Genomic DNA, 26,281 nt, shown 5'->3' on the forward strand with positions numbered 1-26,281 from the left:
CGCTCACCCCACTGCCACTCAGCTCCTCACTCTCCCCACTCCCACTCAGCTCCTCGCTCTCCCCACTCCCACACAGCTCCCCGCTCTCATGGCTCCTGCTGCTGCGTAATGGAGGCTGCTGATTCCACGAAGTAAGTGTTTAAATGGGAAATTTAAACACTTGGTCTTCGTTGTCCCAGCTCCTGCTGCTGCTGCAGCTGCAGCAACTTTCTCTGCTTTAGTGAAAAATTCCCAGCTTCTCCTTATAGAACAAACTCGGCAATCCTGGCAACACCCTGGTAAATCTTTGCTGAATCCTCTCCAATTTAATAATATCCTTCCAATAGCAGGGTGATCAGAACTGCACACAGTTCTTCAAAAATGGCCTCACCGGCGTTTGGTACAACCTGAACATGATGTCTCAACTCCAATACTTAATGTTACGAGCATTGAAGGCAAGCATGCTAAACATTGTCTTAACCACCCTATTTACCTCATTTCAAAGAACTATCTGCCTGAAACGCTTGGTTAATCTGTTTGACAACATTACCCAGGGCCCTACCATTAACTGTATAAGTCTTGCCTCTGTTTCTTTTACCAAAATGCAATACCTCGCATTTATCCAAATTAAACTCCGTCTGCAACTCCTCAGCCCATTGCCACAATTGATGAAGATCTCTGTAATCTTAGACAACCTTCTTCACTGTCCAGCAAACCACCAATTGTGGTGTCATCCATGAATATCCTCACCATCCCTCCTAAATTCTCAGCCAAATCATTTATATAAATGACAAATAGAAGTGAACCGAGCTAAGATTCTCCCTTGTATGATGGGTGTGTCGAATTAGGAACACCATTTGGCAATATTTTGTGCTTGCTGATTTACCTCCTCTTGTTTTTTTTCCCTTTGTTTATAAGCAGCATATCATGTGTGTGACTTCCTGAAGCCAATAATCCGTCAAAGATGTTCCAGTCTGGGCTGACAGCCACTTTAATTGATCAATATTTCTACTGATGAACACATGACCCTATGATAATATTGATTACCTGAAAAACTTGCATTGTTTTTGCTTTAAAAACACCAAAGATAAGTTCGCGGACATTGTTCTTCATAATATTCTGTTGTTACAATATGTGCTACTTCGTTGCTTCTCAGTTGAGCACAGACATTGTTTTGAATATGATGATATGATGAAAATTATTACCACAACTACTTTCTGATTTTCATTCCATAAACCAGAATCTTTGTTATCTTCATAGATTTTAGGATCCAACAAAAATTGTGAAGTTACCCAATTTAGTATGTCTATAATGAGCTCATTAAAGAAAATAAAGGCTATTCTCTGTTTTAAGTTACTGTAGTTCGAGTCATGAAGGCTATTTTAATCTACATTGCTTCTGATGTCATTATATGTAGAGAGGCAAAGGTGATGCAACTCTGTATTTGCTGCTAGCTTAGATGGAAAATCAGTGACTCTGCTTGTACAATCAATTCAGTCTGTTCAGACGGACAATTAGTGAATTATCTTCCTGGCTACTGTTGAGCAGGTCTGCCTTTTCTCGTCCATTGAATAGTTCTGAAATATTCCCATGATATCTTTATTCTGTTTTACTTCAGGCAAGATACTAGCTACATTCTGGTTAATAATACTCTTTTGTGAAACTGCTCAAGCAAAGCATGGCTGACACATACAACCTCTTTAGGTAGGCATTTTCATGAATGTAAGACAGTTGATACTCATACCCATATTTAGCAGTGTTAGATCCTTCACCGTGATCCTCATTATCTCCAAATGTGCCACTTAGAGAGATTTAGTTGACCTTTTGTGTGATTACCTCCTAAACTTCTCAACTATTTTCTTTAGGTCAAAAGACCAGTCCATCATTTAGAGGACATTTCTTTATTCTCTTTTTTTTTAATTCACAATAATCTGATGGTTCTCATTAGTAAAACAGATCTTCTGCAATTCATACCCTCCACTTTGCATATCCATGACTGAATTGATGAATTGAGCCTTATTTCTGGCACTGGTATGCCTATTAATGGGGCTAATGGATGATTTAGCAGCATTAAGGCAGTTCATTTTTGATTTGCTGCTAAATTGCAAAATTATTCTAATATATTCGAACTTTCAAGGATCAACTATGATTAACCTATGAATTCTTGCAACTCTCATTTTGCACAGTGTGTTCTAAGATTATTAACCTCCAATATAGTTTTCTTTTCATCTGGCCCCAAAATGCATTGCAATGTAATTCTAGTTTCTTCACAAAAATGTGTAAGTTGTTGAGGAATAACTATGTAGATTTACAATAGAGAAGACAGTTTGGCTGTTGGACTGTCTTTCACCTGCAACTTTCTCTGGCTCTTATTTTTGCCTTAAACGATGATATATGATCTGCCTTCAACCATTCTGTGATGCAAAAAAAAATGTTCCTGCAATTTCCCTCTCCTCATTATCTCAGTGACGATTTTAAATGACTTGTTGTTACTGTTTCTTTTATTAAATCTTTCATTAAAAGTTTATTAGAGATGAAGAAGGAATATCTATGAAGATGCAGAAAATATGGGAAGAATTTTAAATGAACTTTTTGTAACCACAAAGGAAAGGGATCATTTTAATCCAAGAGGAGCAGTGTGAGCTATTGGGCAAAGTAATCATAATGAGAGATCACGTGTTAGAGTCCTTGAAAGTGGATAAGTCCCCAGGGTCGGATGGATTGTTCCCTTAGATGTTGAAGGAAGCAGGGAGGAAATAGCAGGTGCTCAGATGATTACTTTCTAATCTTCACTAGACACAGGTGAGGTTTTGGAAGATTGGAGGAATACCAAGGAAATGACAAACAATTATAAACCGCTTAGTCAACATTTTATGAATTTTATAATCTTCACTCAGGAGAATGTTTTCCCCTCCCAACCTTAACCTCTTGTTCTGGGAAAGAGTGAAGGGCAAGTGGTCTGGCAACTGACATGGACCTGTTGGTCCGATAGGCAAATTGGAGTGGGTCAAGAGTAGAGGGGAGGCTGGAATTGATTAATGCCATAACCAGCCTTTCAAAGCACTTCAAGACCACCAAGGTTAGGGCCACTGGGTGGTAGTCATTGAGACAAGCTGCATGAACCTTCTTAGGCACAGGGATGGTGTTGGCCCTCTTGAAACAGGCAGGGACAGTGGCCTGCTGCAGGAAGAGGATGTAGATATCCGAGAAGACCTCTGCCAGTTAATCTACACATGCTCTGAGTGCACGGCCTGGTACTTCATCTGGTCCCATCGTTTTCCTCAGATTCACACAAAGGAAAATTGATCTGACCTCTGATGCAGTGACTGTTGGGATAGGTTTATCAGGACTTGTTGGAATACTTCTGGTGTTGGTGTTACTTCTCTGTTAAAATTCCATTCAAAGCGAACATAGAAGGCATTGAGGCGTTGGGAGGGATGTGTCATCGTCTGCTATCTTGCACTGTCTCTTTTTAGAACCTGTGATGTCAATCAGTCCTTGCCATATTTGCTGGGTGTCTGTCTGAGTCTCTCGTTTGGGTCGGTATTGGTCCTTGGTTGTCTTAATGGCTCTGCAAAGGTCATACTTAGATTCCTTATATTTGAGTGGGTCTCCTGACCTGAAGGCCTCACACCTGGTTTTTAGCAGGTTCTGTATGTCCTGATTCATCCAGGGTTTCCTGTTGGGGAACACCCGGATTGACTTCCTCGGTATCCAGTCCTCAACTCACTTGTAGATAAAGTCTTTGACGGTGGTGGCGTACTAGTCCAAGCTATACACCCGGATTGACTTCCTCGGTATCCAGTCCTCAACTCACTTGTTGATAAAGTCTTTGACGGTGGTGGCGTACTAGTCCAAGGTATCTGCGGACTGATCGAACGTGGCCCAATCAATCGATTCCAGACAACCGTGGAGTTGATTCTCTGTCTCCTCCAACCAGCACTGGGCCTGTATCCGCGAGGGGATCTCCTGCTTGAGCTTTTGCCTGTAAACCAGGAGAAGAAACATGGCATTGTGGTTAGAGTTCCTGAAATGAGGGCGGGGAATGAAGCGGTAGGCATTTTTCACAGTGGTGAAGCAGTGGTCAAAAATGTTTGGGCCCCTGGTGGAGCAGGTAATGTTCTGATGGTACAATACCTTAGATTGGCTTGTTTGAAATCGCCAGTTACAATAAACAGGGCCTCAGGGTGTTCCGTCTCCAGGGGTGTGAGTGGTGGAGCACAGCACATCCAGAACTTCCTCAACCTTTGCTTGTGGCGGTATGTGCACAGCAGTTAGTATAGCAGCGATAAATTCCTGTGGTAGATAGAAGGGGCAGCATTTGATGGTGAGGAATTCAAGGTTTGGGAAGCAATGGCTTCCCAGAGTTGCAATGTTTGTCCACTACATGTTATTGATTAAAAAGCAAACCCCTCTACCCTTTGTCTTACCCGAGGACGCTGTACGGCCCATACGATGGATAGAAAAACCATCAGCCTGAAGTGCGCAGTCAGGAATGGATGGATTGAGCCAGGTTTCTGTGAAGCAGAGTACACAGCAGTCCCACAGCTTACACTGAAAGCTGAGCCATGATCTGAGTTCGTCCGTCTTGTTCTCCAGAGATTGTACATTTGCTCGGAGTAAGCTCGGAAGGGGGGATCTTTTCACTATTGATCTTTCCTCCATGATAAACTCAGAAGTGGGGATGTTTGATGATCATTATAAAATGTTCAGTGCCATTTGCAACTTCTTTGATACTGAAGCAGTCCACATCCAAATGCAGCAAGACTAGATAATATCCAGGTTTGGGTTGCTGACAGTGGCATTATCATTGGTGTCACACAAATGCCAGGCAATCACCATCTCCAAAAGAAATAATTTAACAATCACCTCTTAATAGTCACTGGTATTACTATTGCCATATTTTGACTCTCAAAATCTAAGGGTTTCCATTGATCAGAAACCGACCTGTACCAGCCATTTAAGCAATGTGGGTAAAAACTGGTCAGATGCTCATAATTGTGCAGTGAGTATCTCACCTCCACTGCAGTATACAGTGCATATTCTGCCAAAGCCATAGTCAGGGCTGAATCACTGAGATTTCTCTTCCCTGCAACACCTAACAACAAGATGTGAGTGCCAAATGTGCATCCATCTGCTTGTTTGAGGCTGTGGAACTTCAACCATCTACAACTAGTTGAGTGACGTGTGGGTCTAAAGGGTTGGGATAAAGCAGACTATTTTAGGTGAGATTTTTCAGAGACCTGATCCTCCTCTTGTCCCCCAAAGATTGTTTCTCAGCAGTCATAAATTTTTGATGTGATCTCTTCATTGTTTGAGACCAAAATATGTATGAATTCAGAAAAGCATGTGTAACTTCCAGCAACTGTGCAAGGATTATCAAAGAGAAGTGTATTCCCTTCCAATGTTATAACACGTTTTATTAACTGAAGGGATCCACTCACCTCTGCTACTCATGCACTTTGCAGAATAAAGTGATGCCATACGGTGCCACAACAAAGCTGCCCACAGGATTAAGTGCAAAGGAATTGCCTTGATTTTGGCAATTACCCATCATCTCCTGAAACAGTTATCAGAGTACAAATAAGTAAATAGATTGGCATTCAGCCAACAGAGTCAAAGAACTCTGTTAATATCACAGCTGGTACTTTAAAATTCCATGACATAATTTCAATTTCAAGTTAACCCTGAAAGATCTAAATTGCAAATCAGTGGAAGTTTTTCATGCATTTATGAAATGCTGATAGGTCTGTTTCATTCCTGTTTGTTTTCCTATTTATTTTGTTTTAGCCTGAATGGAATATAATAAGTAATATTTAGTTCACAGGAATGTACTGTAAATCAAGCAGAAAATGCAAATGATGTACCATATGTATGATAATTGTTGCCACCTTCTTGCCAGTCCAAGTTTTGAAGGGGGTTGCACCATTAGGATCCAGTTGTGCTTGCATTTAGCCTTTTCCACCTTCTATATGGGAATACAAAGTCGGCATGTACACAGTATTTTATTGATTATATTCTTTTGTGGTCATCCCGGAAACAGGACTGGAAAGCTCATTTTAGCATGTCTGGCCTCTGAGATTGCCAGCTCTCCCGTTTTAAGAGTTGGAACTTTTGCAACTCTGCTTTGTACTTCCGTGCTTCTATCCATCTAATATTTTTTCTTCTTCTTGTGAATCTGATGGTCAACCTAGTCCTCCCCAATTATATGACACTTCTACCCAAGCTATCTCCAGAGTTTCTCCCTTGGTTCATTTCTGGAACTTAAGTATTTATTTTTCACAGATCCTGATTGAGATTGAAATAACTGCACAGAGGCCAGTATCCCATCACCAAGTCACCTTTTATTTAGATGTGCACAGTACACTGGCTGTGACCAGTCAGCTCGGAGTCAGTCATCATCGTGAGGAGTTTCTGAATTCCCTGTTTATATCCTCAGCCAGGGCTCCCTGAATGGCCCAGGTTAATAATCCCAATCGAGGATCTCATAGTCAATAAGATCCACCTATTTCCAATCACTACAAGTGGAAGATTGATCTTTGGTGGACCAGATGATTAGTCGGAATTAACAAGTAAATTGTCACTTTACAGCAGTGCCAGTTCTCCTTCTCAAACTCTACACTGACCAATGTGTAGCTGTAAAACTGCCTTGAAGACAAAGTTACTGACCTCAGTTATGCATTTTCTTCACTCTCACAATTCAAAGTCACTCACATTTCAAGTTTTTTGCTTTGTAACTTACACAAACCTTTAGCAGTTATTACTGGCTAGTGTAGAAGATGAAAATAGGGGATGAACAAGAAATAACTGAAAGCGAATAAGCCAGGGAATGTTCATAAGTGATATTTTCTGAGTGTCACCTGCTGAGTGGATGATCTCTGATCTTTACTGGGACCTTTTTTGAGAGGGTTGCCACCCATGCTGCTTTCTCTGGACATCTCCTAGATTGGAAGAGTAACCTCCTTAGCATTCTCTGAAGTAATCTGGAAAACAGGCAGAGTTTGGTCTTCGCACTTTAGTTTACTTCGCACTCCTGACTCTCAGACCATCCTGTGCACTAGTTGCTGATGCAAAACTTATAGCTACAGGTAGTTCACTACTGGGGACCTGAGCTTTACAGCAATAACACTTGAGAACCTTTTTATTCACTCATTGAATGTGGGCACCGCTGGCTGGGCTAGCATTTTTCACCCATCCCTAGTTATAGAGTGAAGTTATATGAAGGCAAGCAAACCAGATGCCACCTTCACCACCTTGTCTAACTGCTGCCCTTGAGAAGGTGGGGGTGAGCTGCCTTCTTGAACTGCTGCAGTCCATGTGCTGTAGGTAGATCCATAATGCCATCACTCTCCTGATGATATTTAGGCTTTGGGAAGTCAAGAGATGAATTACCTACTGCAGAAATCCAAGCTTCTGACCTGCTTTTGTCGCCACAATATTTATATGGTGTTCTAGTTCAGTTTCTGACCAGTGGCCATCCCCAAGATGTTGACAGTGGGGTTAATTAATGATGGTAATGGCATTGGATGTGGGGTGTTTGTTGGAAGTCTTGTTGGAAGTGATCATTGTCTGGCATTTGTGTGGCATGAATGTTACTTGCCATTTGTCAACCCAAGCCTGAATATTGTCCAGGTTTTGCTGCATTTTAATATGGGCTGCTTCAATATCTGAGGAGTTGTGAATGGTGCTGAACGTTGTGTAATCATTGACGAATATCCTTACTTTTGACCTTATGATGGAAGGAAGATCCTTAATGAAGCAGTTGGACCAAGAACACAGAAGAGCCCTTGCGGAGATGTCCTGAAGTTGAGATGATTGATCTCCAACCAGCACAACCTGTTTTTGCCTTTGTACCAATATAACCCCAACCAGTGGAGAGTTTTCCCCTGATTCCCATTGATTCCAGGTTTGCTAGGACTACTTAATGTCACATTGATTCAAACATCCGAAACATCAATTCTTGTGCTCCTCAGATGCTGTCTGACCTGCTGTGCTTTTCCGGCACTATGCTCTCGACTCTGATTTCCAGCATCTGCAGTCCGCACTTTCTCCTGATTCAAACACAGCCTTGATGTCAAGGGCAGTCACTTTCATCTCGCCTCTGGGATTCCACTCTTTTGTTTGAACCAAGGCTGTAATCAGAAGCTGAGTGGTCCTAGAAGAAACCAAACTGGGCATCACTGAGCAAGTGTTGCTTGAAAGCACCGTTGATGACATCTTCCATCACTTTACTGATGATTGAGTGTTGACTAATGGAGCAGCAATTTGTCAGGTTGGATTTGTCCTGCTTTTCGTATACAGCGAGGCAATTTAAATGCCATTGTCGTAGCTGTACTTGAACAACTTGGCTAATGTGCAGCAAATTCTGGAGCACTAGTTTTCAGTTCTATTGCCAGAATGTCATCAAGGCCCAGAGCCTTTGCAGTGTCTTGTGCCCCCAATTATTTATTGATTTGACATGGAATGAAATTGGCTGAAGACTGGAACGTGTGATATTTGGGAATTCTGGAGGAGGCTGAAATGGATCATCCACTTGGCGGTCCTGGCTGAAGATTGTTGCAAATACTTCAAACAATAGCACTGATGTACTCCCCCCATTGTTGAGGATGGGTCTGTTTATGGAGCTTCCTCCTCCAGTGAATTGTTTACTTGTCCACTGACAGTCATGATTAGATGTGATAAGGAATGAGCTTATCAAAAATATCTCAAACCTGAGTGGGAAATCCTAACAGGTACCTTACCAGTGACTGTCATCGTCTTGACAAATGACTGCAGTGATGCAAGCGTATGGAAGTGAAAACAAAACAGGTCCTCTCTCCAGTATGTGAAGAAGAAAGGGATTTTATTAGTTTCAGCTACAAAGGTTTTGAAGAAGCATACATAGGACCTTTTCATCACCCAGAAAAAAAGAAAGCTTCTCACCATGAGGGAAGTGTGTGAATTAACATGGCCTTTATGGCAGTACTGAATGTACTAGCACAAATCAAAGAAGAAGTGAACACAGTAGAGTGTTCAGGCTCGATAACCATGAGGTGAAGCTTTTATTTTCGCACTGGCCAAAAATAATGTCCTGTGAAACTGAATAAGGCTGAACTTAAATGGGCTAGAAAACAAAATGACCTAAGAGGATATCGGAAGGCAACATTGTTAACAAGACTAGTGGTGATTAGTGTTGCTCTGAGTGGTGAAAACTGAGTGTTTTAGGGATCTATTTAAAACATTCACGAAAATGTGTTAGATGTTGTGTTAGTAATTAAGTCTCCTATCAAAAGTCAGCATTACCTCTGCTTTCCATTGGCATGTCATTTAGTATTACATCAATCAGAACAGTTTTGGTGTGATATTTAAGACTGGATGTTTTGCCATCAAGATAGGTTGTTCAAGTTTATAAGTTTCCCAGTAGGAGCTATCTACTCCAGCTGACATGCCTTGAAATAAAGGATCCTGTTAAATTCAGATTTTGCTCTGGGAACAAAGACTAGGATACAGACAGGCAAATCAGCCTCAGGAGCAGATGGTGGGCAGTGTTAGAGGCTGATGAGTGCCAAGCCAAGTTATTTCGCAGGCACGTGTTCATCATCTAATACTTCGTCCCAGTTGTTCTAAAAGATGTCAGGTCATCACACCCCTCTCTCACCACCAACCCCACGATCTTTTAGTCCAATGTTAACTCTGTGCCAAGTCATACCCCCAGCCACTTAGCTTGCCACTCAGCTGGTAGTCACTATGGAAAAATCTCAGGAGCCTTGTGGAAATGATTAAAAATTTATCCAATATACAGCTTTCATTCATACACACTTGACAGTCATAAACTTCAATTCCTGAAACTCATTCAAAGCTTTTAAATCCAATCAAGTCATTCATCTTTTATGAACATTTGTTAAGATGCAGAAGTAGCAAGGTTGTTATCATGGGTGACTTTAACTTCCCCAATATTGATTGAAATACAATCCTTATAGCATAGAAAAAGGTCTTTCGGGCCAACAACGCCACACCAACCCCTCTGAAGAGTAACCTACCACGACCCATTCCCCTCCCCGATGATCCGACATTTACCCTTGACTCATACACCTAATCTACACATCCCTGAACACTATGGGCAATTTAGCTTGGCCAATTCACTTAACCTGTATATCTTTGGATTGTGGGAGGAAACCGGAACACCCAGAGAAACCCATGCAGATACGTGGAGAATGTGCAAACTCCACATACACAGGTGCTGGAATCAAACCTGGGTCCCTTAGTGCAAATAGTTTGGATGGAGCATATTTTGTCAGATGTATCCAGGAAGGTTTCCTGACTCAATATGTAGATAGGCGGACTAGAGGGGAGGCCATATTGGATTTGGTGCTTGGCAACGAAGCAGGTTAGGTGTCATGTCTCTCAGTGGGTGAGCATTTCAGTGATAATAATCACAACTCCCTGACTATGGGGAGAAGGAATTAAAATGCTATTAGGCAGAAATTGTGGAGCATAAACTGGGAGCAATTATTCTCAGGGAAATGCACTTCAGAAATGTGGAGGTTGTTTAGGAAGCATTTGCTGCAAGTGCTGCATAGGTTTGTCCCACTGAGGCAAGGCAGGGATGGGAGGGTGAAGGAACCTTAGATTACAAGAGATTTGGAACATCTAGTCAGGAAGAAGAAAGAAACTTACTTCAGGTTGAAGAAGCAAGGGTAAGACAGGGTAGTAGGATTACAAGGTAACCAGGAAGGAACTGAAGAATGGACTTAGGAGAGCGAGAACAGGGTTTGAGAAAACCTTGGTGGATAGGATTAAGGAAAACCCCAAGCATTCGACACTTACATGTGGAACAAGACGATGGCCACAGTGAGGGTAGGGGCGATCAGGAATAGTGGACGGAACTTGTGTCTGGAAGTGGAAGAGGTAGGGGAAGTCCTTAATGAATATTTGGCTTCAATATTAGAGAGAGGGACTTTTTGTTTGTGAGAACAGCATGAAACAGGCTGATATGCTCAAACAGTTTGATGCTAAGAAGGTTGGAAATTTTGAAAAACATGAAGATAGATAAATCCCCTGGACCAGACGGGATATACCTAAGGTTCATGAGATTATTGCATCTTTGGCGATGATCTTTGTGTCCTCACTGTCCACTGGAATAATACCCAATGATTGGGAGGTGGCAAATGTTATTCTATTGTCCAAGAAAGTGAATAGGGATAACCTTGGGACTTACAGACCAGTCAGTCTTATGTCGGTGGTGGGCAAATCATTGGAGAGCATTCTGAGAGACAGGATTTATGATTACTTCGAAAAGCATAGCTTGATCAGAGATAGTTAGCATGGCTTTGTGAGGAGCAGGTCATGCCTCACAAGCCTTATTGAATTTTTTGAGGATGTGACAAAACACATTGAATGTAGGGCAGTGGATATGGTGTGTATGGATTTTAGCAAGGCATTTGATAAGGTTTGCCATGGTAGCCTCATTCAGAAAGTAAAGAAGCATGGGATACAGGGAAATTTGGCTGTCTCGATAAAGAATTAGCTGGTCCATAGAAGACACAGGGTGGTGGTAGATGGAAAGTATTCAGCCTGGAGCTTGATGACCAGTGGTGTTCTGCAGGGATCTGTTCTAGGACCTCTGCTCTTTATGATTTTTATAAATGACCTGGATGAGGAAGTGGAAGGCTGGGTTAGTAAGTCTGCTGATGACATGAAGGTTGGTGGAGTGGTGGATAGTGTGGAGGGCTGTTGTAGGTTGCAATGGGATATTGACAGGATGCAGAGCTAGGCTGAGAAGTGGCAGGTGGAGTTCAACCTGAGTCAGTCTGAAGTGATTCATTTTGGAAGGTTGAATTTGAACGCAGAATACAGGGTTAAAGGTAGGATACTTGGCAGTTTGGAGGAGCAGAGGGAATTTGGTGTCCACATCCATAGATCCCTCAAAGTTGCCACCCAGTTGATGGGGTTGTTAAGAAGGCATATGGTGTGTTGGCTTTCATTAGCAGAGGAATTGAGATTAAGAGCTGTGAGGTTATGCTGCAGCTCTATAAAGCCCTGGTTAAACCACACTTGGAATATAGTGTTCAGTTCTGGCGGCATCATTATAGGAAGGATGTGGAAGCTTTAGAGAGGATGCAGAGAAGATTTACCAGGATGTTACCTGGACTGGAGGACATGTCTTCTGAAGAAAAGTTGAAGAAGCTAGAGCTTTTCTCATTGGAGCAAAGAAGAATGAGCGATGATTTGATACAGGTGTACAAGATGTTGAGAGGCATAGATAGTGGATAACCAGAGACATTTCCCCAGGACGGAAATGGCTGTCATGAGGGGGTACAATTTTAGGGTGACTGGAGGAAGGTTTAGGGGAGATTGCAGGTGTAGGTTCTTTTCACAGTGTTATGATGGGTGTGTGGAATGCACTGTCAACGTGACTCTTGGATAGGCACATGGATGATAGTAAAATGAAAGGTATGTAGGTTAGTTTGATCTTAGAGTGGGATAAAAGATCAGCACAATATCAAGGGCCGAAGGGCCTGTACTGTTTTATGTTCTATAAGCACAGTTCCAGTGTCAAAGAATACTTCGAGGAAGTAACAAGTAACGTAGATACAAACTGTAGGTGTACTTGGATTTCCAAAAGGCGTATGTTAAAATGCCACATGAGGATAATAGATTATCATGGACAGAGGATTGTTTGGCTGACAGGAAGGAGAGACTGGGGATAAAAGAATCATCTGGTTAGTAAGCTGTAACCAGTGTCAAGCCACAGGGATTATGGAATCCTTAGTGTGGAAGCAGGCCATTCAGCTCATTGAGCCAGACCAACCCTCTGAAGAGCATCCCATGATCCATAGATATAGTATAGATGGGGGGTGCACACTGGGACTCCACAGAATTCCCGAAATGGCAGATTTCAAGGGAATTGAAGCTATCGATAGGCAGTTTCCATGTGTCTGGAACCTCTGTGTTTAAAGGTTGAGGGTGATCCAATTATGCTGTTTGAAGTCAGGACAGGGTTTGATAGGATCAATGCAGAGGGGATATTTTGTGTAATAGAAGATTCAGGGCAAAGGGGAACAAGATTAAAATTTAAAGCTCAGCTTTTTAGGAATCTAATCAGAAAGGACAAATTATTGGATAATGGAGAAAGATATTCTCTTCTGCCAAAAGGCAGTTCCTGCTCGATCAATAGAAACTGGCTAGTATTTAAGTTGTTTAAATCTCTGTTTAAAAGTGTGTCAGTTTGTCATGATTTTAACCGCCTTTTGTTCGCAACTAGAAAATGGCAGGTATTTCCTATCAAATGCCCAGGAATACACGAAACAATGGATATGAGGTGCTTATTGACATGCCGACAAATAAATGATCGTTTTTGGTCTTTGCACTGGAGCTTTAGTATTTTATGTCTCTCTTTAATCAATTGATCATAAGTTTTTTTTACAGCTGAGGTCACCATACCTTTAGATAAATGTTCTGCTGTGATTTTCACAAAATAATTTGTGAATTCTACAGAGCCAACTTCCTCTTGTGATTACAAATATATGTTGCAAAGATGTGTTTCCATTTTTAACTCACCTCATGATCATTCTATGCAGCATTCAGAAAATTAACAGATCCCTGTGTATTATTGTATTCACATGCCCAGGCTGTTCCCTTCTTTCTTAGAACAACATGAACACCTGAGGTCAGAGAATTTGTATTCTCTGTTAGTGCTGAACGTGGCAAGTCCAAGTTCACCTTTCATTAATTTTTATACATTTGCATGTATTACAATTGAAACCCTGTCAGAATTAAAAGGGTTGATTAAAAGCAGAATATGATAGATAGAGACACGGTTATTTTAATCTGTGCTAAATCATACAAAGTGGCTGTCACCTTAAAAGTTCTGCCAGAAGATTCCAGACTGTTCTGAAAACTGATGAAGGAGAAAAAGTGATGAGAACATTCAGCAAAAGGAACTGACACATCCTGGTGCAGGAAATTATTGGGTGGTGTTACTTGCTGTATTCTTTCATTATGGCAACCCTGAATCTGATATTTCAATAACACTCAGGCTGCTCATTAAAAAATAATAAAGCAGTGATTTATAAAATGAGTTCAGTGCCAACTATTTGCTGTTCATTGCATCTTTGGCAGCGCAGTCTACATTTGTCAGAACTTGCAGGGAGGGGAGATTTAGAAACAAAAAAATTGTTTTTATGTTTATTGAGTGAGAACAGTCTTTTACAAGAATACTTAATGCTGAGAATAACAAAACTAAATATTTATGTTGTTTTACAGAAGAACAGAACAGTTCAGCATTTTAAAATGTTAAAGTACGGCTGGATGACCTTCATGTCAGGAATGGCACGTTCCTGTTCAAGGATTATATGGTTGCCAAGAGCAACTAGAAAAAACACTAAGTGAATTGAGACCAAACGTATAGAACGCAGAATAGTAAGTTATTAATGAGGAAAAAAATTAAGCTTTTGCTGCTTAATAACAGATTTGAGAAAGATTTGCTTATTGTTTAATTTACACAGCATTAGGAGTGATTAGGGAGTCCCACTTAATTATTAGTTTAACCACAGCATGCATGGCATACTGCTATTGTCATGAGTTTACATGAAGTTCCCTAAAATATGTTTATTGTAATATTTAAATTAGTGCCAACTGCATGTTGATCAGATACCGCGAATATATTTGAGCAGAATATTTGGCGGGACATTACAAAATGTAGCCAAATAAAAGCAAAATATAGCAGATTTTAGAAAACTGAAATAAAAATAGAAAATGCAGGAGAAACTCAGTAGGTCTGTCAGCATCCTCTGCATGAAAAACGTTGCCCCTTAAGTCTCTTTTATATCTTTCCCCTCTCGCCCTAAACCGGTGCCCTCTAGTTCTGGACTCCCCCACCCCAGGGAAAAGACTTTGTCTATTTATCCTATCCATGCTCCTCATGATTTTGTAAACCCCATAGCCTCTGACGCTCCAGGGAAAATAGCCCTAGCCTATTCAACCTCTCCTTATAGCTCAAATCCTCCAACCCTGGCAACATCCTTGTAAATATTTTCTGAACCCTTTCAAGTTTCACAACATCTTTCCGATAGGAAGGAGACCAGAATTGCACGCAATATTCCAACAGTGGCCTAACCAATGTCCTGTACAGCCGCAACATGACCTCCCAACTCCCGTACTCAATACTGTGACCAATAGAGGAAAGCATACCAAACACCTCCTTCACTATCCTATCTACCTATGACTCCACTTTCAAGGAGCTATGAACCTGCATTCCAAGGTCTCTTTGTTCAGCAACACTCCCAAGGACCTTACCATTAAGTGTATAAGTTCTGCGAAGATTTGCTTTCCCAAAATGCAGCACCTCGCATTTATCTAAATTAAATTCCACTTGCCACTTCTCAGCCCATTGGCCCATCTGATCATGATCCCGTTGTAATCCGAGATGACCTTCTTCGCTGTCCACTACATCTCAACAGCAATCATTCTGTGAGAACACCATCAAAAATCACATGCCATCCTGACCTCGCCATGTGTCGTTTGCTACCTACCTTTGATTCTTTCTTCCCATTCAATAAGCCTAAGTTCTTTACCTAGCGCCACTGTGGTAGCGCCATGGTTCTAGAACTGGGCTTGTTCAAGGAGCATATCAGTAGAGCTGGCAATTCAGCTCCTAAAGTTTGTTCTACCATCCAACTGGATCATGGCTGATCTGTATCTCAATTCCATTTATGTATCTTTGTTCCATTTTCCTTGTTTTTTTCTAGTAAAACTCTATTGATCTGAGCCTTTAAACCTCAAATTCATGCAGCATTCACAGCCTTTTGGAAAGAGAATTTCCGATTTCCTCAACCTTTTGTCTGAAAAACACTTGCTGGTTTTGTTCCACAATGGCCTGGCTCTTGAGTATTATGTTCTCGACATTTCCGGCAAAGGGAATCATGTCTCTGTTTTCCTTATTGAATCATTTTAAATTCATCCAATAGATCATCTCACTAACTGCAGTGGAATCGGTATTAAATTTATGGAACCTATTTATTAATCTTACCTGAGTAAATCTAAACCTAAATGATACCTTTCAAGGCCAATGTATCTTTTCTGGGGTCCTGTCCCTAAATTGAACACATTCTGTCTAGATAACTGTGGTTCCCCAAGTTCCTGTGAATTTTGATATTGGAGGCACTCCAATTCACATGGCCTCCTCTTTCATTTGTTGCTGTTCTGCTAAAACCCCATGAAAGCTACAGTTAGAGAATAGTTTCTGGCAACTTAGCAGGAAATAATCATCTAGCTTTTTGTAATGTGTGAATAAAAATATTCCCAACAAGATATTCCAGGTGTGGAAACGAAATCTGTTCAAGAAAAAGCACAGTTTATTTTTCAATGCTTCATATATACTTTTCACACAACTATCAAACCAATTTCCAAAGTCTGATCCCAATAAGAGACCCATCACACAAGTTGTCATAAGAAGGAGACAGAGCGCACTCCAGAAATACCACAAGCCTGGCTTTTGCAATAATTTAGTTTGGAGATTCCTATTCTTGATGGTAGTATTTCACACATGCCTGACTGGCCTAAAACAAGTCCCATGACAGTGAAGTTCATTGCAGCGATATGCTTGGCTGAATATTTGCAACTCTCTTGTATATTGCCTGAATGAGTGTCATTGGGCTGTTTAACCATGGATGACATTGGAGCTGGATTTTATTTCTAACTTATGAGATCCATACATACACTTTGCAGCAGGGAGGTTCGCTGTTGTCCAACATCAGAAGCTTTGGCTGAATTTTCTTTTCCTATCATTGAGGTACCACAACTGCTGCCCGGCTTGAACTAATGCAGCGAATGTAAAGAATTTGCAATCAATTTAACACATCATTACCTGTCCAGGGACTTCCAAAGATATTTGACATACAACTGGAGTAAGTCAAAAATCAACATTCCTATGTAAGTCAACATGACAGGTGGTTCTGTGAGCAAGCTGCAGTAAACACTAATATGGCACATTATCGATGCAAGTTGAGGAAGAGGTATTGGTCAGGACACTGGAGGAATTTGAGCAACCTGTGTAGATTTTTATTATCCACCTGAAGATAGGCTACAAAATCCTGGTTTAGTGTTTCATCTGAACCATGCAATGTTCTCAGTCATTTTCCTTCATTTTAGATTCTGTGCTAAAGTGCTCTTGATAAGTTTGAACTCTCAAATTTGTCACTTAGCTATGACAACCACACTAAGACAAACAACTCGTGAACCAACAATATTTGATTGACCAAATCGAGAGAATGGTAAAGCAGTATGGATTACATTACAATGGTTGTATCAACATAGATTATGAAAGAAGCCCAGAAATGGGAGCATTGGGAGAGAGAGTGACATATCGAACAGCTTGATATTCCCACTTCTGAAGCACTTTATTTCCTTTTTTTTTGTTAGAACATTAAATCACTTTATTGTCACCTGTTTCATGAGGTTTGCATATTGTGTTCAGGCATGATAGTTCCCTTCACTGCAGCACATCTCTGCTGTGAATTATTTGTAGGATTCAAATTCTGTACAAAGTTTTCTGTATAATGAGAGGGCTAAGCTATTGGAAACGTTAATTAGAAACTTGCATAAGACGATGTATGCACCCGGCTCAGCATGTAAGATTCACCTCAATTACTCACATTTGTCCACTGTCTGAGGCTGATATGACTTTGTTAGACTATTTTGCTCCATCAAGTATTCTCCCACATGTCTATCTCAACCTGCTGCCAAGGCAATAAGTGGAGTTAGCATTGAGCTGAGTTGGACACACTGATATCTTTCACTGACAAAGCAATTGATAGTTGTAGATTATCAGTGATACAGAATAAAGTAAGATAATACTCTTTGTGATTTGAAACTTCAAAGATGTAAAAGAACATTTTTCATTTTTCCCTTCAAAACTCGTGGATTTCAAACTGGTGGTCATTTGCCATTGTTTCAGAATTATCTCACATTTACGATTTTAACCACCATTTCACTGAAGTAATGAGGAATGTGAAGAATGTCACTTGGATGTCCGAAGGACTTGAAGAAACCTATTGGCTTGCTTCCACGCTGTAGGGGATTTTATGATTCTATTCTGTTACACTATGGATTGAGCAATTTGTTTTGCTTACTGAGTGACTGGCTAAAAACTAACTTGAACAATTTTGATTTGGTTGATTTATAATGTTTAGTGATTTTTGATTGGCTTTTCCTGTATATTGAATGATTTAAATTTAGTTTTGGACTGGTTACCAATTGATTAATATGAAATTGAATTTGATCAGCGCATTTAAATTTTGTCCTGCAGATTGTTATGCCCTTGAGGTGTGTCGATGCAGATGCAAGTTACATAGTTAAGTGGATGTTTCACATGCAACAAGAGCGCACGAGTCAATAAAGAGAAGTTGAGGATCATAATGAATTGTCTAAGAGCTGAAATGCAAGAGACATATAACAAAACAGTGACCAATAATGAGAACTAAAAAGTGCATTTATACTCCAGTGTTAGGGGAGATTCAGCCCATTGAGTGATAATATTCCACCTGAATTACTTTCTTCCTCTCTCACTGCTTTTGTAAATCAATTTTTCCTTCATATTGCCAAATTCTGACAAGCAATACAGTATTGAAGTAGCAAGATTATTTTCAGCATTAACTGATAAAGAATTTTTTTCGTTCTATTTGTTGAATCATGGAACTTGATATTCACAGTAGTGCCATGATTCATTGTGAAAGAGATTGTATTCTTGGCCAAAAAAAGCCCCTTTAGGTTTTTAATAATTTCAATGGTGACCAATTGCTTCTGAACACTGCAGACTTGCAGTGTAATAGGAAGTGCTTGTTGGTTCTTTACCTGGAGAGCAATCATTGTTAAAACTAAAACTTAAGAAAGGTATCCTTATAATAATTATATCATTATAATGTAGGATATACTGATCAAAGCTCAGTTCTTTTTGCATTGTTGCTGTGAACGTAGAGCAATAGGAAATATCCGTTTTTTCACCAAGATTTCCTCAGCTTCCTTAAGCTCTTGATACTGCAACATTCAGCTGGAAAGAGATCGATGCTTTTTCCCCCTGTTTTTGAATAAGCTCAAATTTCTTTCTGCTTTTTTGGAAAATTAAAGAGCAAACAGTAAAATCAGCATGGCCAGTGGATAAAATGGACTTGAGTGGCTCAGATTTCCAGCGGCTTGAAAATGGGACTGTAATGTGGTCGAAAAGCTGCTAAATTAATAGCAGCTGTCTAATGCTGACTGTATTACGGAGGCCCCATAAGCATGTGCCATCACATACCTACTGTACAATCTATATAAAAGATCGTGCGGCTCTGACTCTTGTGTTTTTCCCCCTCCCCAAAGAAGAAACTCAGGCAGAATTCAGTTAACAGGCAATTCAAGATTGGAATTATAAATCATTCGGCAAGGCTCAAATTTGAAAAGACATGCCAAAATTCTATTTTTTTTAATGCAGTAATTTGCCTCCTTTGGTTTAAAGCTACATTGTTGATTAGATTAATCCAGCTTGGCCTCAGTCTGAATAAATATACAGAATCCATCCAAGTCCGTGAGAGAATTGTGCAGACTTAAAACGCAGAGTGCACCACTTCATGATGCTGCAGTGTGTTGCTTATGATTTCACTTTTAGTGATCAGTGCTCCAAACGATGTTCTTGGTCTGTCGTGTTAGCACTCAGAATCAAACGCTCACTCAGCTTGTTTTAGACTGGACAGTTTGGTTTCAGGAATAGTTGCTTGGAAAATACAGATAAGCATAAGCAAACACCATGCTCTACTGCCTCTTTTGCAAAAATGCATTATGTTCTTCCTTTAGAAAATGCATTGCTTCTATCCATTTTGTATTGAACAAACAGCTGACAGTCTTATGCCAGCTACTCAGATGAATGTCACTCACTTTTGCCTGCAGTATTTATCACAGCAGTCAGGGCATTTGCTGGTTTATTTTCTTGCTGTTGTTGCAGTTTTCTGCAGAGCTCCCTGCTGCAGTATGAGGTTATTTACATGGTGATCCATTGTCATACCTGGCTGTTTAAAGAACACTCCCAATGTGGGACATTGCTACTATTCTTGATGCTCTTTGGTCATATTGGGAAGCTGATAAAGAAGGTAAAAGCACGTGGGATCCAGAGTAACTTGGCAAGTTGGTTCTGAACTTGGCTTAGTGGCAGGAGACAGAGGTTCTTGTTGGAAGGCTGTTGAGGGTGGATGATAAGTAAGTTTGTGAATGACACCAAGATTGACTGAGTGGTTGACAGTGAGGAGGAATGTCTCAGGTTACAGCAGGATATAAAAGGAATGGGCAGATGGAATATAACCCTGACAAATGCGAGGTGATGCACTAAGGAAGAAGTTGCAAGTCAAGGAAGTACTCTATGAGTAGCAGGACACTAGGAAGGTTTGAAGAACAGGGATCTTGGGCACTGATTCCTGAAGATAGCAGGACAGGTTTTATAGGGTAGTTAAGAAGACATAAGGGATGATTGCCTTTATCAGCCTGGGCATCAATTATAAGAGCAGGGAGATTGTTGGAGCTGTACAGAACTTTGGTTAGGCCACAACTGGAGTACTGGGCACAATTCTGATCACCATGCTTTCAGAATGATGCGATTGCACTGGAGAGAATACAAAGAAGATTGATCAGAATGTCACCTGGAATGGAGCATTGAAGAGAGGCTGAATAGGCTTGGGTTGTTTTCTTTGGAGCAGAGAAAGTTGAGGGGAAACATAATAGAGGTGTTTAAGACTGAGGGACATGGAAGTTGTATAGAAAGCAGCTGTTCCCCTTACTGAAAAGGTTAAGAACAAGGGGCATTCTTTTTAAAGTGAATGGCAGGACGTTTACAGAGAAGTTAAGGAAAAATGTTTCCACCTGGAGTGTGGTGGCATCTGAAATGTACTACCTGAAAGGGGAGTTGAGATGGGAAAGTTCACCATGTTTAAAAAGTACTTGGATGAACACTTGAAGTGTCATAGCATTCAAGTTTATGGATCTGGTGTGACAAAGTAGGACGAGTGTAGGATGTAGTTAGTACAGACTCAGTGGGTTCAAAGGCCTTCTCTTTACTGTAGGGTTCTATGACATTTTTGGTCATATTATGACACTGCCCTGTAAATGTGTCAGTCTGTAGTAGTGCGCGTATTTGCCCCACAGTGATGAGTACAGATGAAGAGTCTCTTGGTGAATTGTGAACACAGTTATGCTCTATGGTTGTACTGGGATGCTGATAAAGTAAGTCAAAGGACATGGGATCCGGGGTAAATTGGCTGGGAGTTTAGTTTTGAATCTTCCTCCCCTCATGGATAGGCTGGTGAAAAGCCAGGTAGCTATGACTTCTTTCCACATGACTTCATTTCCCTCCAGATACCAGAGCGAACTTAAATCCACCTCCAAATTTCCATTCCATAATTGACTGTCTGGGTAGGCTTGATATCGAACATATACTAGAGTTTCCAGAGTACCCTATGCCAGAATGTTTCTTCAGACCCCCAACTCTACTTGTTCTGAAAGCTTGGCATGCTAAGTTTCTTATTCAGTGTTACATTAATCAAACCCCAACAAAAGATCAAAGATTCAATTTGATATCTTTACCAAGTTAGTTATAATCAGCTGAGGAAATGAGAGGGTCAGTTGCATCCAGTTTTTGCTCAATGAGCAATTGTTTGGAAAATTTAAGTGAGGCTCCTAATCCTGATGATTATCCAGCTTATCCTGCTGGGAACATGTGTCTAGTAGTTGGCTCAGGATCTGATTGGATTCAACTTTGATGGCCTTCACAGTTGAATGATCAAATAGCATACATTGTCTGTGCTCTATCAGGAATAATGGGCATTTGGGCAAGTTATTGGGCAATGCCTACAACTGTTCTTATGGTAAGGGAACTAAATAAAACCTTAGTGTAACATTGCCCTTGTAAAGCAGTTGAGCCTGAGCAATTTGGGCCTAACTGAGCCCCTTCTTTATATAAAAAAAAGCCTTTATTTGGCCAGCTCTGTTCATATCATTTACAGCAGTTTGACGACATGGGAAAGGCTGGTGAATAGTAATGGAAAATATTGGAAATGTATACCAGGTCACTCAACATCTGAAAGAAAGGCAGGTTGATATTTCTTGTAAAAGTCTCTTTTCAAAAACATTGACCTGTGTGTTTTCTTTAACATGCTCATTGGCCTGTTTGAGCATTTTCTTTTGGATTGCTTCTGTTTTTATTCTTGTCCACAAGTGTGGTATTTAATCTGAAACTGCTGCTTTGTTTTGACACCAAGATTTCTGCTTCTTTTTCAACTTGGAAAGTTTTGTTTCAGTAACAGACATGTTAATGTGTGCCAGAAAGAATTGCACCTCTGTGGTGAGACCATTGTGGACAGGAATTTCCTGTCCCATGCACATCCTGGACTGGGGATTTCTTGAATTCATTTTGGAGGTGATCATAACAGGAGGTTAGAGATATTGTCCAGAGAGAGAGTTATTGACTGTACAGGCAGAGATTCAGCTGCATCAGAGTTTTAATTAATCTTGATTTCCTCTTTAAACCTCAGTTATGTACATATTTGCTATTATAATTACACAGAAAGAAAATTTCACATTTCACTCATATCAGGCATGGTATGTCCTACTTGTGTTATTCTATCAACTTTTAAATTAGATTCCTTACAGAATGGAAACAGGTCCTTTGGCCCAACAAGTCCACACTAACCCTTCTGAAGAGTAACCCACCCAGACCCATTCCCCTACACTATATTTACCCCTGACGAATGCACCTAACACTGTTAGTAGTTTAGCATGGCCAATTCACCTGACCTGCACATCTTTGGACTGTGGGAGGAAACTGGAGCACCCAGAGGAAACCCATGCAGACACTGGGCGAATGTGCATTCTCCACACAGTCGCCTGAGATGGGATTCAAACCTGGGTCCCTGGCGCTGTGAGGCAGCAGTGCTAACCACTGAGCCATCATGCCCTCCCCCATTAGAAATTAGAAAGTGTACATACAAATGTAGTAAAAGCAAACCAACAAATAAAGCTAACAGAAAACTAATCGCGTGAAAGGAAATAGTTGCATGAGCTTTATAAATTAAACTTGTGGGGAAATGAAAAACATAAGGACGTGAAAATTTAAAGGGGAAGTCCACATGTTGAATGAATAAAATGTTGATGTTCCCTGGAGAAGCTTTGAATTTTTACATTAAAATGATGCGGGGTGTTTAATTTTAGGTGTTTTTTAATTCAACAAGAACAAAATCTTAATCATACATAGGAAAGTGGGCAAGGTGCTTCACAGGAGTGTAATCAGGGCAAACTTGATGCTGTCAAAGAAGGAAGGAGATTAATAACTTGGATAATGAAATAGCTTTGGTTTTAGGAGAGGTGGAGAAGCTTGAAATGTGAATTCACAAGGATAGGTCCTAGGTTGCGGAGCATAGGAGTCGAGTGAGGGATGCTAAAGATCCTCAAGTTGAAGGAATGCAGATTGGATGAGGATTGGGTAGTAGAGGTGGAGAAGATGTACAACATATGGCATATAAGTTGTAGAAGAATTTGTGCAGAAAAAAGAGAATTTTACATTAGAAATCTGTGTTGGCCAACAAGTCATAATGAGGGTGGATAGGACTTGGTGTGTATTTGGTAATGGCAACAGAATTTGCATGACTTCAAGATTATGGAACGTATAGGTTGGAATATTGGCCAGAAGAGAGCATTGGAATATTTGAACTTGGAGATAACAAAAGCAAAGATAATGTTTGTCCTAGAAAATGAACTGGGCCAGAGGCAGAAACAGGTGATGTTAGAGAACCGGACATGAATATTATTGTGACAAATTGGGCAAAGCTTGCTTTTTCACTTGTAGCATTGATACATGATCGTAACTATGTGAACACAATTATCTACAGTAAAACCAAACAGCCAATGGCATGGAATAACATTATTACCAATTGCTTCCTCTTTTATCTGTAAATGTTGTAATTCCAACTGTAGAAAAGGAAGATAGATAAGCAACATTTGAAGTGGGAATTATAAAAGACGATGGAGTACACATGTGAGGAACCACAAATGACAATCATAAATTATAACAGGAGAACTGCAAAGCAGTGGTTGAAAATTCAAACTTCAATTAGATAGTGCTGTGTGCAGTGTTTAAGAAGGATAATTAAATGTCTGAGTTGTTTAAAGTTCATTACTAGCTAACCAGTCCTATTTGTGATTTTGTTGATTAGGTATAATACACCAGATGAAAGGAGATTATGAAAGTGCACTGAAACTCCACAAGACTCACCTCTCCATTGCTCAGGAGCTCAATGATTATGCTGCACAAGGAAGAGCCTATGGGAATATGGGTAATGCCTATAATGCCCTGGGAATGTATGACCAAGCAGTGAAGTACCACCGCCAGGAGTTGCAGATCTCCATGGAAGTTAATGACCGGGCATCGCAAGCATCAACCCACGGTAATCTCGCTGTTGCCTACCAGGCTCTGGGTGCCCATGATAGGGCTTTGCAGCACTATCAAAACCATTTAAACATAGCACGAGAGTTACGGGATATACAAAGTGAAGCTCGGGCACTTAGCAACCTAGGTAACTTCCACTGTTCAAGAGGAGAGTTCATCCAGGCTGTTCCATATTATGAGCAATATCTGCGCTTGTCTCCTGACCTACAAGATATGGAGGGAGAAGGAAAAGTATGTCACAACCTTGGCTATGCTCATTACTGTCTGGGAAACTACCAAGAGGCTGTGAAATATTACGAACAAGATTTAGCTCTAGCCAAGGACTTGCATGATAAACTTAGTCAGGCAAAGGCCTACTGTAATTTGGGCCTCGCATTTAAAGCCCTTGGTAATTACGCTAAAGCAGAAGAAAGTCAGAAGTATGTCCTATCATTAGCCCAGTCCCTAAACAACTCTCAAGCCAAATTTAGAGCTTTAGGCAACCTTGGTGATATCTTTGTGTGCAAGAAAGATGTGAACGGTGCTGTTAAGTTCTATGAACAGCAGTTGACTTTGGCTCATCAAGTTAAAGACCGGAAGCTTGAAGCCAGTGCTTATGCCGCACTGGGTACTGCATACAGACTAATACAGAAATACGACAAAGCATTAGGATATCATACACAAGAGCTTGAGGTCTATCAAGAACTGAGTGACTTGCTGGGCGAGTGTAAAGCACATGGCCACCTTGCAGCAGTCTACATGGCACTTGGTAAATATACCATGGCCTTCAAATGTTACGAAGAACAGTTGGAGTTGGGACAGAAGCTAAAAAATCCCAATATTGAGGCACAAGTTTATGGCAACATGGGAATCACCAAAATGAACATGAATGTAATGGAAGATGCTATTGGCTACTTTGAGCAGCAGCTCGCTACACTGCAGCAGTTGAGCGGCAATGATGCAGTTCTGGATAGAGGACATGCCTATGGAAATCTGGGAGATTGCTATGAAGCATTAGGAGATTACGAGGAAGCTGTCAAATATCATGAGCAGTACTTATCAGTGGCTCAGAGTTTAAATCGGATGCAAGAACAAGCCAGAGCCTATCGGGGACTTGGGAATGGGCATCGGTAAGTACTAAACTGAATGTGATCTACGGTTGTTCATTGTGTGTATATTTGTGCATATGTATCTCTCACTGTCTTTTCCATACATATTAGATGTTGTTACTATTTAATCACTGGGGAGAAATAAAATACTTCAGATTTATAAAATTTCCTAAATTAAACTTAAATTACTCTAAATACATTTGGTTTCAGATCATCTGTAGAAATAACTTAATTCAGTTTGGAAAAAAAAGTCAATAAGTGTCTGTGCTAATCATTTAAATGCAGTAAATGAGGAGTCAGATCAAAGGAAAGCCAAAAGAGCTTTATACCTTACTATACTGCAGTTAGCATATCAATTGGCACACTTGTATTACTGCTATTCCTCAGGCTGAAATTGAATCCTATAAAAAACATATGCCAGTCATTACAGAATGCACACTGTTGGGGAAAAAAGTGGGTGGGGTGCCAGGTTTTTGAAATGCTTCTGCCATTTCATGCATGGAGCCATTCAGCACAGATTCAAGATGTCTCTTGGGTCTCCACAATTAGAGTGGATTTTATGATGGCATTGAAATTGGGTTGATGTACCATTAATTGCCCTCTTCAGGGTTTCATTTGGTAACAGATTGGGGATTGCCTTCCAATCCCTGACTTAATTGGAGAAGGGGCAGGAAATTTGTGGGGACCTCACCTGCTACCCTCTCGCTTGGTCATTACCAAAACTTGCTGTGGGCACAAGACATGACCTTAGATTTGCTTACTCCGGGCCAGG

The 26,281-nt window shown here is 40.6% G+C and overlaps 1 protein-coding gene across 5 annotated transcripts in view; it reads left to right on the forward strand.

The window, feature by feature from the left end:
* ttc28 (tetratricopeptide repeat domain 28) overlaps positions 1 to 26,281 on the forward strand; it is a 745,244-nt gene that overhangs the window by 524,413 nt on the left and 194,550 nt on the right. For all 5 annotated transcript variants that reach the window (XM_043715612.1, XM_043715614.1, XM_043715613.1 and 2 more), the window contains one exon: positions 24,189 to 25,530. In XM_043715612.1, coding sequence (XP_043571547.1) covers positions 24,189 to 25,530 — 1,342 coding nt within the window. The remainder of the gene's footprint in view (positions 1 to 24,188; positions 25,531 to 26,281) is intronic.

The sequence above is a fragment of the Chiloscyllium plagiosum genome, chromosome 25, assembly GCF_004010195.1.
Source record: "Chiloscyllium plagiosum isolate BGI_BamShark_2017 chromosome 25, ASM401019v2, whole genome shotgun sequence".
Taxonomy (NCBI): Eukaryota; Metazoa; Chordata; class Chondrichthyes; order Orectolobiformes; family Hemiscylliidae; genus Chiloscyllium; species Chiloscyllium plagiosum.